The 13,847-nt window shown below is 34.7% G+C and overlaps 1 protein-coding gene across 1 annotated transcript in view; it reads right to left on the reverse strand.

Moving 5' to 3' along the window:
• Positions 1–5,162: 5,162 nt before the first annotated feature.
• VEGFC (vascular endothelial growth factor C) overlaps positions 5,163–13,847 on the reverse strand; it is a gene marked incomplete at both ends in the record, with an annotated part of 62,778 nt that continues 54,093 nt past the window's right edge. Inside the window, 4 exon segments of the mRNA XM_079534510.1 lie at positions 5,163–5,277; positions 6,819–7,149; positions 7,426–7,535; positions 11,135–11,286. Of these exon segments, the coding sequence (XP_079390636.1) occupies positions 5,163–5,277; positions 6,819–7,149; positions 7,426–7,535; positions 11,135–11,286 (708 nt within the window).

Consider the following 13,847-nt stretch of genomic DNA (forward strand, 5'->3'; position numbering starts at 1 on the left):
AGCTATTTAATGACTCTAGAGTAGTCTGGAGTGTTCAGCCTGTATTAAACTGGCCTAATTTTCTTAGACCTTTGTTCAGATTTATTACATAAGAAAAAAAGTAATTAAATACCTAGTTTCCTTCATCACTGTCAGAAGGTTGTCCTGTATTTTTTGTTTTCAAGTTTTATCTGAAATTGGAAAAGTGAACGGAAATAATCTATGGAATACATTATCAGATATCACTTTCTTTTTTTTCAATTAAGTAGTAATCCTCTGATGTTATAAATTACGACTATACAATATTGACTAAATTACAAAAGTTGAAAACTGATTTGTCTGCCTTGAAACTATTTGAGCACAATCAATGTTCTATACCTCCAAATAAGTTAAAAATTTTTTTTAGTCTGATTAATAGAATATTTATATTTATAATATATTTATATATATTTATACATACTATATTATATTAAATATGTTTGTGAGCTTACTTTTGATTGCATATTCTCACCTCAAGTATGGTGTTCAGTTTTGGGTCCCTCACTACAGGAAAGCCATTGAGGCCCTGGGGCATGTCCAGAGAAGGGCAACGAAACTGTGAAACATTGTTTGGAACACACGTCTTCTGAGGAGCAGCTGAGGGAACTGGGATTATTCAGTCTGCAGAAGAGGAGGCTCACAGGGAGACACTGCCCTCTTCTACTACTACCATCTGAAAGAAGGTTATGTTGAACTGGGAGCCGGTCTCTTCTCATCAGGTAACAGAGATAAGATGTGAAGTAATAGCCTCAAGCATCACCAGGGGATGTTCAGGTTGGATATTAGGAAAAAATTCTCCAAGAGTGTGGTAATGCATTGGAACAGGCTGCCAGGGAGCTGGTGGATTCACCATTCCTGGAGGTTTTTCAAGAAATGTGTAGATGGTTTTACTGAGGGATGTGGTTTAGTGGGTAATTTTGGTGGTGTCTGGATGGTTGGACTAGGCAATCTTAGAGGTCTTTTCCAACTTCAATGATTCTATGAGTCCATTTCTAGCTTCTGGCACAGATGTGATAGCTACGTATCATGCTAGGAAATTACAGAGAATGATGTTAAAATTCATTAAAATTCAAAGGCATCTGGAGTTATCATTGGGATTTGAAGACTGAAAAATGAAAATATTCAAAGCAATACTAATGCTAAGCCTTTCAAAATGACTCCAATAGGCATACAAGATTTCATACTGGTCATGTAAGTGGATCTAAAAGAATTAATTTAACATCACCATGTTTAACGTGAATTAAACAAACATGGCAGGGCACTAACAATGTTCATATTGTAAATTGTATGCCCTTCTGTTAATCAAGGTAGAGAGGTGCTGCTTTTTATGGTCTCTATACAGTTACGATAATTGAAAGAATAAAGGAACTGCTGTAAATTCCTGATGCAGTGTAAGCATTAACCTGCTTACTATTAAGCATGATTGACTGCAGTCTTTTTTTCTATTCCCTGTATTTTTTTTCAAGATGGTAGTTGGTTTCGTTTGTTTGTTTGCTTTACAAAAATGGCAGTATAATGTTTTTATTGCAGAGTTAGTGCAAAATAAATTGTATATATGATTATCACCCATATTTCTAGGTATTTTTAGGGTACATCTACTATTTTTTAAATATATTTGATGAGTAGGTAATTAAGAACTAAATTGAAGCTGAAAATTGCAAGATTAAAATGAAATAATACCTCAAGCTGGAAATGCTGTAAATCTATCAGCTTTTCTATATGTTTGATGTAAAGAAGGAGAGCATGATTACCCAAAAATGCCAGCAATTGCATTCGTGTCTTATTCTGCTTATCTGTATATCTTTAAGAATTCCTGGCCAGTCCACTGCTCAAACATAAATCTGATTTGTAACATATTTCAAAAGCCAAGTCTTTGCTTTCTTTATATCTTAGTTTTTCTTAGTGATTTACACCATTAATGTTCAAAAGTCCTCCGGGTTATAAATTTTTTAAAAATGCATTCAAGAAAGTAACTTTCACTTTGGAGAGCAGCTTTAGAATATTGTCTTCAGCAGAAATCCAAATATTTGCTGCAATAGAATGATTTTTATTAGCTCTTTTGTTTTAGTGAATGCATTTCAAATTACTTAAAGTGAGCATTGCTCTGTTTGGTGGTCATTTGTTGGTTTGTTTTGCCTTTTTTTTTTTTTTTTTTTTTTTTTTTTTTTTACAGTATTAAAATATTCAGTTTTTATAATCTACATACTTGCTGGAATGCGGTTTTGCTCTGTTGTTGCTTGTGTTCTCCTCCTTTTGAACCACAAGTGTGTATTATCTAACTTGTTAGATATTGGATTACTTGGCTTTTGTTCCTGGTTTCAGATTTTGATTCTTTCTTCTCTTCTATATTGGACGTTAGTAGAATTTAGGAAGCTTACTCCAGGAGCTTCACCTACAGTTTTTTCACTTAAATCTTCATAACAATTGCTTTTGAATTGATTTCTTAGGGTATTCTCTTGGTTTTTTTTTAAGCTGCTGAGACATAGAAGTAGATTTTTTGATCTTTAGTAATACTGGATGAAGTTTTGGCTATTGGTCTCTTGCTATTAGGCTCTCATTGTCAATTTAATCACTGCTGATTTGCATGACTAATAATCTAACTGAAGGGAAGTTGAGTCTGGTTGTATTATCATAAAGTTGTCAGTTGGAGTTCAACCTGCATTTGATTGCTGAGGCGATACAGTAATAAAGATATGCCTCGGTATTTGTATGCCTAAACTTTATGCTGTTTAAATAATAAATAGGTGGTCTTTTATTTAAAACAGTTTAAAGAGCTGTGTTATCTGAGCGTGCAATTATCCAGAAAAGTAAACCTCAACATTGTAGGAAATAACTGGAAGTACTATTTACCATCTTATTAAAAAAAGAGAAGAGCTGCTGCTTAGAACCAGCACTTGAAAATAATGACATCTAAATATATCTTAGTAGATCTTCCCACTACTACAAAAATCTTGCTTTGCTTGATTTCTATGCACAATAAATTTGGTGTAATTTAACAAATCCCTTCCAATTTCTGAAACATTTTAATTTTGAGTGGATTTTCTATATGCACTGCTATTACCATACAAGTTAAAAGTCTTACCTTTTTCCCTGAGTTGTAGATGCTTGATTTTGCACTCACTTTAACAAAGAGAAGTCCTGACAACTTTTTAGGCAGACAAGATGTTGATCCATACTGGACTGGTGGAAACCCTTTCATGTCCCCGGCATAGTATAAAATGTGTTCCTTCAAATTATTTTTTTTTACACACAGACTTTTGACCAGGATATCTGACTGACTCTATGATAGAATAAAACTACATCAAGGCATTCTGAATTATTTTAGTAGTATACAGCCTTTACTATATATACTAACATAGAAAGGATGATGGCATTTTAACTTTCGTAGTAATAACTTTCAATAGATTATTATTTTATATTTATTTTATATTATTCTTTATTATTTCTGACACCATGCCAATTTGCTCTTAGTAGCTTAAAATAAAAAAAGAGACTGATTTTATCCCTTTTAATACAACTTGCTAAGGGATTACATTCTATCATGTTTCAGGTTTTGGTACTTAGAATGTTCTGGGTCTTTTTTAAGTTTGTCACTTTGCTCTTTATGGCTGTTAGCGTGTATAAAAAATTATAATCACTTGGTGGAAACATATATCTGGAGTCTATATACAATATGGTATGATTTTAACATTGGAGGTTATGCCCCAGTGGGCGTTAATAATTATTTTATAGAACGTGTGACTTTTAACCAAGCTTCCACTTTCTCCTTCAACTCCTTTACACATTTTTGAAATTTTTGGTCAATAATCATGCTGTAAAACTCCCTGAATCATTCCACATCATTTTACTCGGTATTTGTATTTACAGTATCTGGAGAAAGCCTCCCCCAAATCCAGAGAACACTGAATGGCAGGGAGTGTGGATGGACTTCGGAGAGACCTTAGAGAAATGGGCAGCCCTGGTGTGTTAAAGTTTCACTCCTGGACACATACAGAACCCTGAAATTTTAGGCAGCTTTAAGACAGCATGGTTGCAGCCTCAGCAAATCTAAGGAGAAACAAATTATTTGGGGCCTGGCTCATGTCTACAGAGCAATGTTCAACACTATTACAGAGACAGACAGACAGAGTCTAAGTCTTTATAAGCAGATACTCACAGCTGGCCTCCTGGAAGGGAAGAGTGCTCTGCCCCATCACCCAGAACTGGAAATCACGTGAGTACTGGAAAACTGTCGTCTGGGAAGCGTAGTCTGTCTCTTCTCAGTTATCCTCCTCTCAGAAAGCCAGAACTCACGTGAGAATAGTTGAGACTGATAGGAGCACAGGACCCGGGAATCGCAGCGCTCCGGCACCAAACAGCTTGCTGCATGATGTCATGATATGGAATACTGATAAAACCAGGACAACAAGAAATTAAAGAATGTACATTTTGGAACACAACTAGTTGCTGCAGACCTTATGGTTGCACAAGGTACGTGCAAGATCTGCAATGTTTTCATTAGTTACTAACTGTATTTGCTTTGCTGATTTTATTCCAAAGATGGAAGTATCACTGGATTATGAAATATTAACTCATTGTATTTCAAATGCTATATACAATAGCTCCAAGGAAACATCTGAATTTTTTTTCTTATACAAGTGCTTTCTCTTAATATCTTTCTCTCCTTTTTTCGAGCTCTGGTAATGTAGACGAATTGTAGTTCCCTTCCATAGGCAGATGGATCAAACGTTCTCATCATTATATAATACAATTTCCATTTTATTTTAAACATACTTTGCATGATATAAAAATATTGATCACAGTGAGCTTTAACAATTGTTACTGCTATAAACAAATGCTGCACAATGGTTTTAGTGGAAATAAATTATATAGTCATTATCTCTTTAAAAAAAATCACAAGAAGTAGAACCTAGGCTGTTTGGTCATTGGCAGAAAATAAGTCCTTACTGAGTTCTTTATAAAACATGAACCCCAGTTATTTTCTACATTTGCTTTCCACATCTTGAGAAAAGCACAATGTATTTGTCTGTGAAAGCCCCACAGGGTCTCTGGTGAACATTAAATTCCAAGTATTTGCAAAGTTTCTGTTGTTCTTTTGTTCTAATGGAAAAAATGTACACCAAAATAGCAAGTAGCTTTCTTCACTAATTCATAAGTGGTCTTTTCCAATATGTGGGTACGCAGCGGCACACTTCTTCGCTGAAATAAAATCCAGCATCACAGCGTTTCGTTCGGACTGTACATGGCGGTCTGTAACAACTGAAAAAATAAAGAGTGGGCATTAATATGCAGCTATCATATTCTTGCAACCACTTTTAGCTGGTCTATTCTTCACAAAACACAATGCTATATTATTGTAGATAAGCAGGTTTATTTCGAGAGATTCTCAGGAATATTTTTGAAGTATTGCCTGGTTGTAGCTCCATTCAAACCTTGGTTTTTTCCCCTCTAATTTTGAAGATAGAGTAATATTTTTCTGCTTTTAAATTGGTTTGCAATCAGCTTACCATTCTCTATCCTGTCAAGCTTGAGGTGGAAATCCAGACTTGGTTGATAGTTGAGTCTGCTGTTTTCCTACCCAGAACTGTTTCTTACTTCTTTACTAATGCAGTGGGCCTGCATTACCCTGTTTATGGTATGTATGTTTATGTCACATCATAACTATGATCTTGAAAATGAGAACATACTTCCTTCAGGTAGTAAACTCCTTCAGTTACTCTCTGATTTCAGTAGCGCTACATCTGTACTTAATATTACATCTATGTGCATTCTGAAGTAAGATCAGTGACTACATGCTTAAGACAAACTTCAAAAAAAAAAAAACAGAAAAGCCTCTTTTAGATTCAAATAAGTTCAATGACAACAAGCATTAAAGCATACATACCTAAAAAGGGGGACAATTTCTCCTTGACTGAAGAATAGAACTTATACAAAGATAGTTATCTGTGGTTGTCCCTGAACTCCTCTTCCTTTCCCTTTTTTCATTCTTTTATTCTATTACAATGAGAATGTGACCTAAAGTAACCTTACAATAACAATGCTAAATACTTTCTAGTGTATAATGGAGACAAAGTACAAGTCTGGTGTGTTGTTTTTTTTTTTTTGTCCAGACACTGGCAGTGACTCAAATGAGAAAAGTATAAGTTTCAAATTTCAACAGTTATACTTGAAACCTGTATTTAAATAGGTGCCTGTTTGTGAAAGACAGACGTTATGATCTATTGCTAGCTTCGGTTCGAAACCACTACAGTATACTCTAAGACCATTTCAGAATCCCTTTTTTCCCCAGGCAATTTTTTTTCAGGCTTGAGGCTAATCTTGTTATTCCTACAGGTAAGTTAACACGCTGCAAGCTTGATTTGGATACCACTTTGCAATAATTTGTTTATGATACCAGGTCCGGATTACAGTTAAGTTACTTCAAACTGGTTAGTTCAACCAATGAGATATGAAGAAAGCAACAAGGAATGAGGAAGCTGCAAATATGGCATTTATTAACTATTCATATCTTGTTCACTGTTTTCAGTGCTAATAATCCTGGATTATTTCACAAGTGTGGTCTTTGTAACTAAGAGAGTAACATTACTTCATGCTGCTTCAGTCTATGTAAGTAATACATGTACACCTGGGATCAGTTTAACAGCTTATTTTTGGGTCAATGAAAGATATGGAAGCTAAAGATGGAATTAAGAGAGGCTTGCAATTTATGGCTACAAAACGATTCAATAAAACAGCTAACAATGTAATCACAAATTTTATACTTTAGATAGATTAAAAAAGCTAAAAAACTGAATTTTTACCTGCACGTCTGGTGATGAAATCTTTTTCCTTTTAAGAAACATTTATTGGGAGATTCTATACATTCGCAGATGCATTTTGCAGGATTTAGTGGCTGATGTTTGGGACAGGTCTTTTTACATACACATTGGCACTTTTCTTCATCAAATTCTTTGTTGGGCCCACAGGAAGCGGGGAGCAGTTTGTTTTTGCACATGCATTGACATGATGCCCTGTCTAATTCTTTGTGAGGGCCACAGCTTGAGGGTCGCACACCTCCTTTGCAGACGCATTGACAGGTTTCTTCATCCAGCTCTTTGTTGGGCCCACAAATATGGAATCCTTCAGATGTGTCTGGAAAAGCACAGAAAAGTTGCACAATTATCAGAATTTTGTTTTGTTTGATTCTGATTTTGTACTCCTCCTCTTGTATTTTTACATGGAAAAAAACAACATCCAATTCATACTTTGAGGCATTTCAGGAACAAATATAAATCAAAAGAGAAGCAATGGTGTTTAATGCTAGAAATAAAGAAAAATAATCAACCTCTTAAATCAATTCTTATAATTTCTTCTTTAGGCAAATCAAAATATGGAACTACAATTAATCCTCTAAGCAAAATTACTTACCAGAATCTCCAAGGTGAGTAGAGAAACCAAAATCTTGCTGTGCCAAGCATCTGCAAATTTGATTATTCCAGACATGATTTTTTGGACAGGTCCTGTTTGCCACGTGGCACCTATTGAATGAAATACACTGCTGGTTTATTGCCATAATAACAAAAAATTGATTTTGAGCGCTGTTTCCATTTGTTTCCCTCCATTACAAAAAGCTTTCATAATCTTACTTTCAGCTCCTATCACATCAGTAACTAGTCAAGGTCCTGCCCCCGTGCAGAAATGTTCAACCATTTGCTGAAGATATCATCTCACCTTTCAAGTTTTAGCTCTGGCTTACAAAAACCACTGTGAATGCTTTCTAACCCTTCAACGTAAACCTTATGTATCAATGGATCAGTATAAAGATATCTGTACATGAGATACCACATAGGTGGTACCAGACAAAATTTTCTACATTACTTTTGGTGGTACAAAAATGTTCTCTGACAAACAGGCATAAGATAAGTGACAGTAATTTCTGACTTACTGTTGTAAACCAAACTCAAATCTTCAAAACGTATCCAATCCAAAATCCAATTATTAACATCCTTTCTTTACACAAAAGTTGTCATTAACTGATTATTCCTTATCAGCCGCTCAAATCTTGGACCTCTTTCTCGACTCTAAAGATTTGGACTTCAGCACTAATGAAGTCACTTAAGACATGAGAGAAAATAAACCATTTAACATATAGTTTTCTGTATTTGCTAGAGTACAGTTAAAAAGTCCTAACAGCAGCTGTTAAAGGATATGACGCTCCATGGGTAAGTTCACCACACAAAGAATATGTGAATAAGTATTTTCTGATCTTCCTTGCTTATAATTTCTTCATCACTACAGTTACCATTACAACTTCTAATGAGTCATGCCTAATTTCATGCATCCAGGCTCTGTAATCTATTCATTATTTCTGTAGTACTTCTAAAATTCTCATCTGTTAAACCAACACACACATAATCCATTTTAGGCACTTTCTCCTTTCCATGAGAGAAGCACCATTACTCACTCACTGAAAAATGCAGGTGCTAAGACATTCTTCCATGATTATCATTCAAGGATACCACTCCCCTTCACCACATTAAACAGCTCTTTTCCTGTAGTTTAACATCACCCTGCACCACCTCATGCTTTATCAAGCTCGTGCTTCCTGATTTCACTCCACTGATGAGATCATCCTTGCTCCCTTGCTTGGCACACAATGTCCTTTTGCCTGTCTCCTGTTTCAGCTTGGGAAATGGCACAGAGAATTTACAGGCCTATAATGCTATTTTGTTTAAAAGCGGAATACAAAAACAACTTGCACCTGGAGCAGCTTGGTCATACCACACGTTTAAAACTTACTAAAGAAGGCATCCAGAGTGACAGTGTGAGAAAACACTACGCACAGATGAACTACACTAAGGCAATGTGATATGAAAGCCAAGAAGTTGAACATCAGAATTGGAGATCGACAGCAAAAGGGATGAAACTGCTTGTTTACAAGTTCTTCTCTGGCTGCTAGGAAAGAAAGATACTACAGAAAATGACTGAAACATTAAAATGACTTATTTTAGGAAAGTTCAAGAGGGCTTAAAAAAAAAATCAGACAAAAAACTTTCAAAGAAATTTCAATACTACTTTTCACATTTTCAACATAAAATAGTATGCTAAGCCATTACCTGATACATGAGAGAAATATGTAGCACCTACAATATAGATCAACTTTCTAAGCACCTACTTTACTTACACTACCATGGAAAAAGAGAGAATTGGATCTCTATGACATGTATTGAAGCAGGAGAGCAGCGCCTGGTCTTTACTTCTAGCCCCTACTGCCTATAAAATTTCTAAAACAAAGCATCAATTTTCTGAGCTGCAAATCTCAATGAAATTTTACATAAGCAGAGAAGGATACAGCATAAGAAGTCATTAATCCAGAAGGTATTCTGAAACACTAGTTAGCGTGAACTGACATGCCTCAGCTGTACAAGTATGTAGAAGTAGCTACCACTTACTTATTAAAAGGAAATAAATAGAATAAAGTAGGAGAACAGGTAAAGCCATGGGCCTTAATTTAAATGATCAAGTTGTGCAGAAAATATACTTCATAAAAAAAGGTCAACAAGTTATATTCAGTCTTACAGGTAATTTTTCTCTTCTTCCTAATGTGGATTGTGACACAGTCCAGACTACTAAATCCTAAGCATTACAACCCTAAAAACAAAAGTTTATATTCTCAGGATTTTCTTTTCAATAATTCATGAGATCAACACATCTCTCTTAAAAAGAGCACATACAGACCTGCCCCTGTAACATGAGTGCTATACGTGAGGCTAAAACCTCCACTAAAATACGCAGTGGGATTCCAAAAAGCATTCAGACACCCATCAGCAACACAATCAATTGCTTTTAGTTTAAATGCTATGACTTCTTTTAAAAAGAACATATTAAAAACAAACAAAAGCATCTTAATTGCTTTGAGATCCTGGAAATAAAAGTAAAAACAGTGCTTAAGAATAAAACCTATACAGACTTTGTTTAATCTAGCATTATAGAACAGTCAGAAGTCTGGCATCTCCATGCTTCCCTTTAACAGGTAGTTGTTTTCTGGCTAGAATAAAGCCTTACCATGATAATTGCAGCTGCTCTTAGCATAGAAGCACTGAGAAGCGGCCAACAGTCAGCGTAATTTGACTTTATTATTGACTCTTAGGTTTTGAGTTTTTAAAATCTGTGTATTATCCAATTAATTAAACCAACACTAGATTTACTCCCTAATGCTCTTCTAATCCACTGTTCATGATCCAAATTTTGATGAACCAGTTCAACAATTTGAATTCAAACAGAATATAATCCGTGCTTAGCTTGAACACATCAGAGAACATCCCAACTTAAAGTGAATGAAAACACCCAAAGAAGACAACCTAGTTTGTTTCTATGGGTGTTTTAAACTGTCACCTTACTAAAAATGCATACAATTAATTCCAGGTTAGCTTTTATTCATTGATCTTCTATAAAGACCCATTACACTGTTATCTACACATCATCTACATAATATTTATATGTCATGAAATCAAACACTCAGTCCTCTAAAATGATAGAAATGAGTGCTTCTAGTGCTGAAATAATCCTATCAAAATCACCAAGCCTATGGACTAACTGAACAAAGCTATCTGTCAGTTCAATGGACTACTCATTAACACTTTACTTCCTCTTCCCACTCTGATCTGTTCTCACTTCTGGCAGGATTTTTCTTTTAAAAAGCGTAGGACTTTTTGGCTGTTTCTGTTTTATTTTAAAAGGAAAATAAATACAGTTTGAGGGAGAAATGTCAAACTCCTTATCTGTAAAAATAACTGTTTTTGGATAGTTTTCCTTTAATGTAACTATTACAAGTGATTTTTGTTATTTTAACACTTTAATTTCACTTTAGCTGTTTCCATTGAGAAACCAACTCATTACTTTTCACTTTCTACTGATCTACCCCTAGTTGGCACATTGGTCAGAAAGGTACTGAGCTAATTACTTTAGTAACGGTCTTTTGTTGTAAAACAATATCAGCTCCTTTGCAAAATGTGTTTTGCTACTACTGATACACACAGGTTTACCCATCCTAACTGTGAAAGCTTCCAGCAATATTTTATATTTAATCACATAGGCTTTCTCATAACATGAAAGGAAAGACAAGTCTCATACTTACTGGGTTTGTGTTGCTGGCAAGGAACGTCTTATGATAGAATGAACTTGTCTGTAAACATCCAACTTAGACATGCATCGGCAGGACGTGTGATTGGCAAAACTGACAGTTACGGGTTTGGGGCCATGAGAGAGAGGCACTGTAATCTCAAATAACTACAGAAGGGAAAGCAAAGAGAATAAAAGAACTTGTTTATAGTCTAGTAACAGTACAACTGAAGATAATACAGACATATATATACAGAAACAGCCATTGGGAACTTAACCTCTGCTTTTTCTTCTCTAATATAATTCAGTGAAATATTTAATTGAACTGATAAATCATTATTACATAAAATAATAAAATTTAATATTTTCAATGTTAACTCCTATTACATGCCTGTTTGCATAATACTGCATTCAATTCAAAGTTACCAAAGGTGTTAAGAAAAATGCATGAAGAACTCATTCTTCTAGAGGAAATAACTTCAAATTGCCAGTCTTCTTAATATTCAAAACATAGTACTTGGAATATGCATTGGAAAGTTGGAAAACAAGAATAATTTTTAAAAGGGAAAAACTGCAATTGGTTATAATAATACATATGTTGCATAATAATAAATCGTTGCAAAATTTACAGAGCTTGTTTATAACAGCACTATGTTGGATTTAGACAAAACATTTTTGCATGAAGAAATGTTGACATACATCATAAAGTATAGTTTTTCTTTCTGGTATTGATATAAATGTAAATTACATGGTCATCTAATGGAACGTATATTGAATATTTTACCAGAACATAAAGAAATAATCAGTTTTTAAATATTCATCTATGCTAATTAATAAAATGCCAACTTTAGTGGGAAATGTAGTTTAACAAGTGAACAAAGATTACTTCAATGGTATCTTGCTAAAAAAAGCAGAAAAACTTGAAGAGATTTCACTTCAAGACTAACATCTCAATACTCTACTGAAAAGTTAGGACATACTTTTAGGTCAAAGCCTTGTTTATAATCCATAACTTTTATAGTATGGCAGACATACTGCATGCTAAAGTAACTGAAAAAAAAAAAAACCAAAAAAACTATAATTTTAAATGATTCAAAAAGCAAAGCACATCTACAAGATATCTCAAACACAAAATCTTGCACAGAATTACACAAGTGAGCCTGGGTGCTGACAGGCATGCAGGTGCAGCAGTGTGGTGTGTACTCATCAAGTACCCGCAAGGTATGAGTGTGCTTGTACAGCTCATATAAATATCATATTATTGCCATTCTAAATTATACAGCTTAAACCTAAACTTTGTAAAGCGTTGTCTACTATGACAAATATCTATTTAACGAAATGAATTCTGGCAGTATTTAGTAACTGAATTTTTTAAAAGTTTAAAAGTGGGAGTGCCATCATAAAATAACTGAGTTGGTAGAAATATTTGCATTATACTCTGTTACAGAGAATTACAATGCAAAATACATACAATTGATATTACATATTACATATAACTGATATACAATACATACATAAAATACATTACAATTAGCTTTTAATGCAAGAACTACTACATCCATTATGTTAGTTTAAAAATTTTTTTCCAGTAACATCTCAAAATGAAAATTAATCTGTATTTGGTTCTGTAGAAGGGAAAACCAAATAAAAAAAAAGTTTCTCACATAATCACTGTGCCAATAGAGAAAAACAACCCTTCTATGGAGTTAACATGGAAAGAATTCCTCTTTTCAGAGAGACATTTCAAAGAATATTAACATTTGGATTCCTGCTGCAATTGCAAAATACCGTTCTTAAAATTTTGATCCTGGATCATTAATGAGTACAGGCGTAAATCAATTAGTTTAGTTTAAAGTTTGGTACTAATAAAATGAATGGCAAATCCATTTTTCCCTCTGTGATAACGATATTTATTTGGACAAGCCTCCAGGGCTTTTATTAAGTTCAACAGAATTCAGTAAATGGACTTTCTACTGACTTTTTGTTATTATTATACTCATATTTGGCTTACAAACAAATATTGGATCCTTTACTTTTTGGGCTTGTTTAGCTTGGAAAAGACAAGGCTCCAGAGAGACATCACTGTGGCCTTCCAGTACTTCAATAGAACTTGAGGGACAGACGTTTTATACAGTCTGATAATGATAGAATGAGGGGGGATGGATTTAATATAAGAGAGGGGAGATTCAGGTTAGAAGTTAGGAAGAAATTTTTTACTCAGAGGGTGGTGAGGGCAGTGTGACATGTTGTCTGGAGACTCTGTGGATGAATATCTCTGGAGGCATATTCAAGGCCAGATTGGATGGGATCCTAGGTAGCCTGGTATAGTAGGTGGCAACCCTGGCCATGGCAGGGAGTTCAAACTAGGCGATCTTTGAGATCTCCTGCAACCTAAGCCATTCTATGTTTCTGCACTGTCATGTGTCATAAAGTCCCTTGTAAAAAACATTCTTCTTCATATGAACTAAAGTGCGGGACAATGAATATGCATCTCTCTCTGCTCTCATAACATTATGAATTTGCTACTCCAAAACAGAAGTAAAAGCCCATTACAGAGAGAACTAATAAAAACAGCTGAAAAGAAGCACGGTTATTTGCATGAAACAATCTACAGCTATTTGAAATAAAAGGGCATGCTTTGTTCTTCCTCTGTTCTTGGAGCGCGTCACTTTGCCATACTGCAAAATCTAACAGATTCCAGACTACTGGAGTGGGCTGTGTAGGATGCC

The sequence above is a fragment of the Tetrao urogallus genome (genome assembly GCF_951394365.1).
Source record: "Tetrao urogallus genome assembly, chromosome: 4".
Taxonomy (NCBI): domain Eukaryota; kingdom Metazoa; phylum Chordata; class Aves; order Galliformes; family Phasianidae; genus Tetrao; species Tetrao urogallus.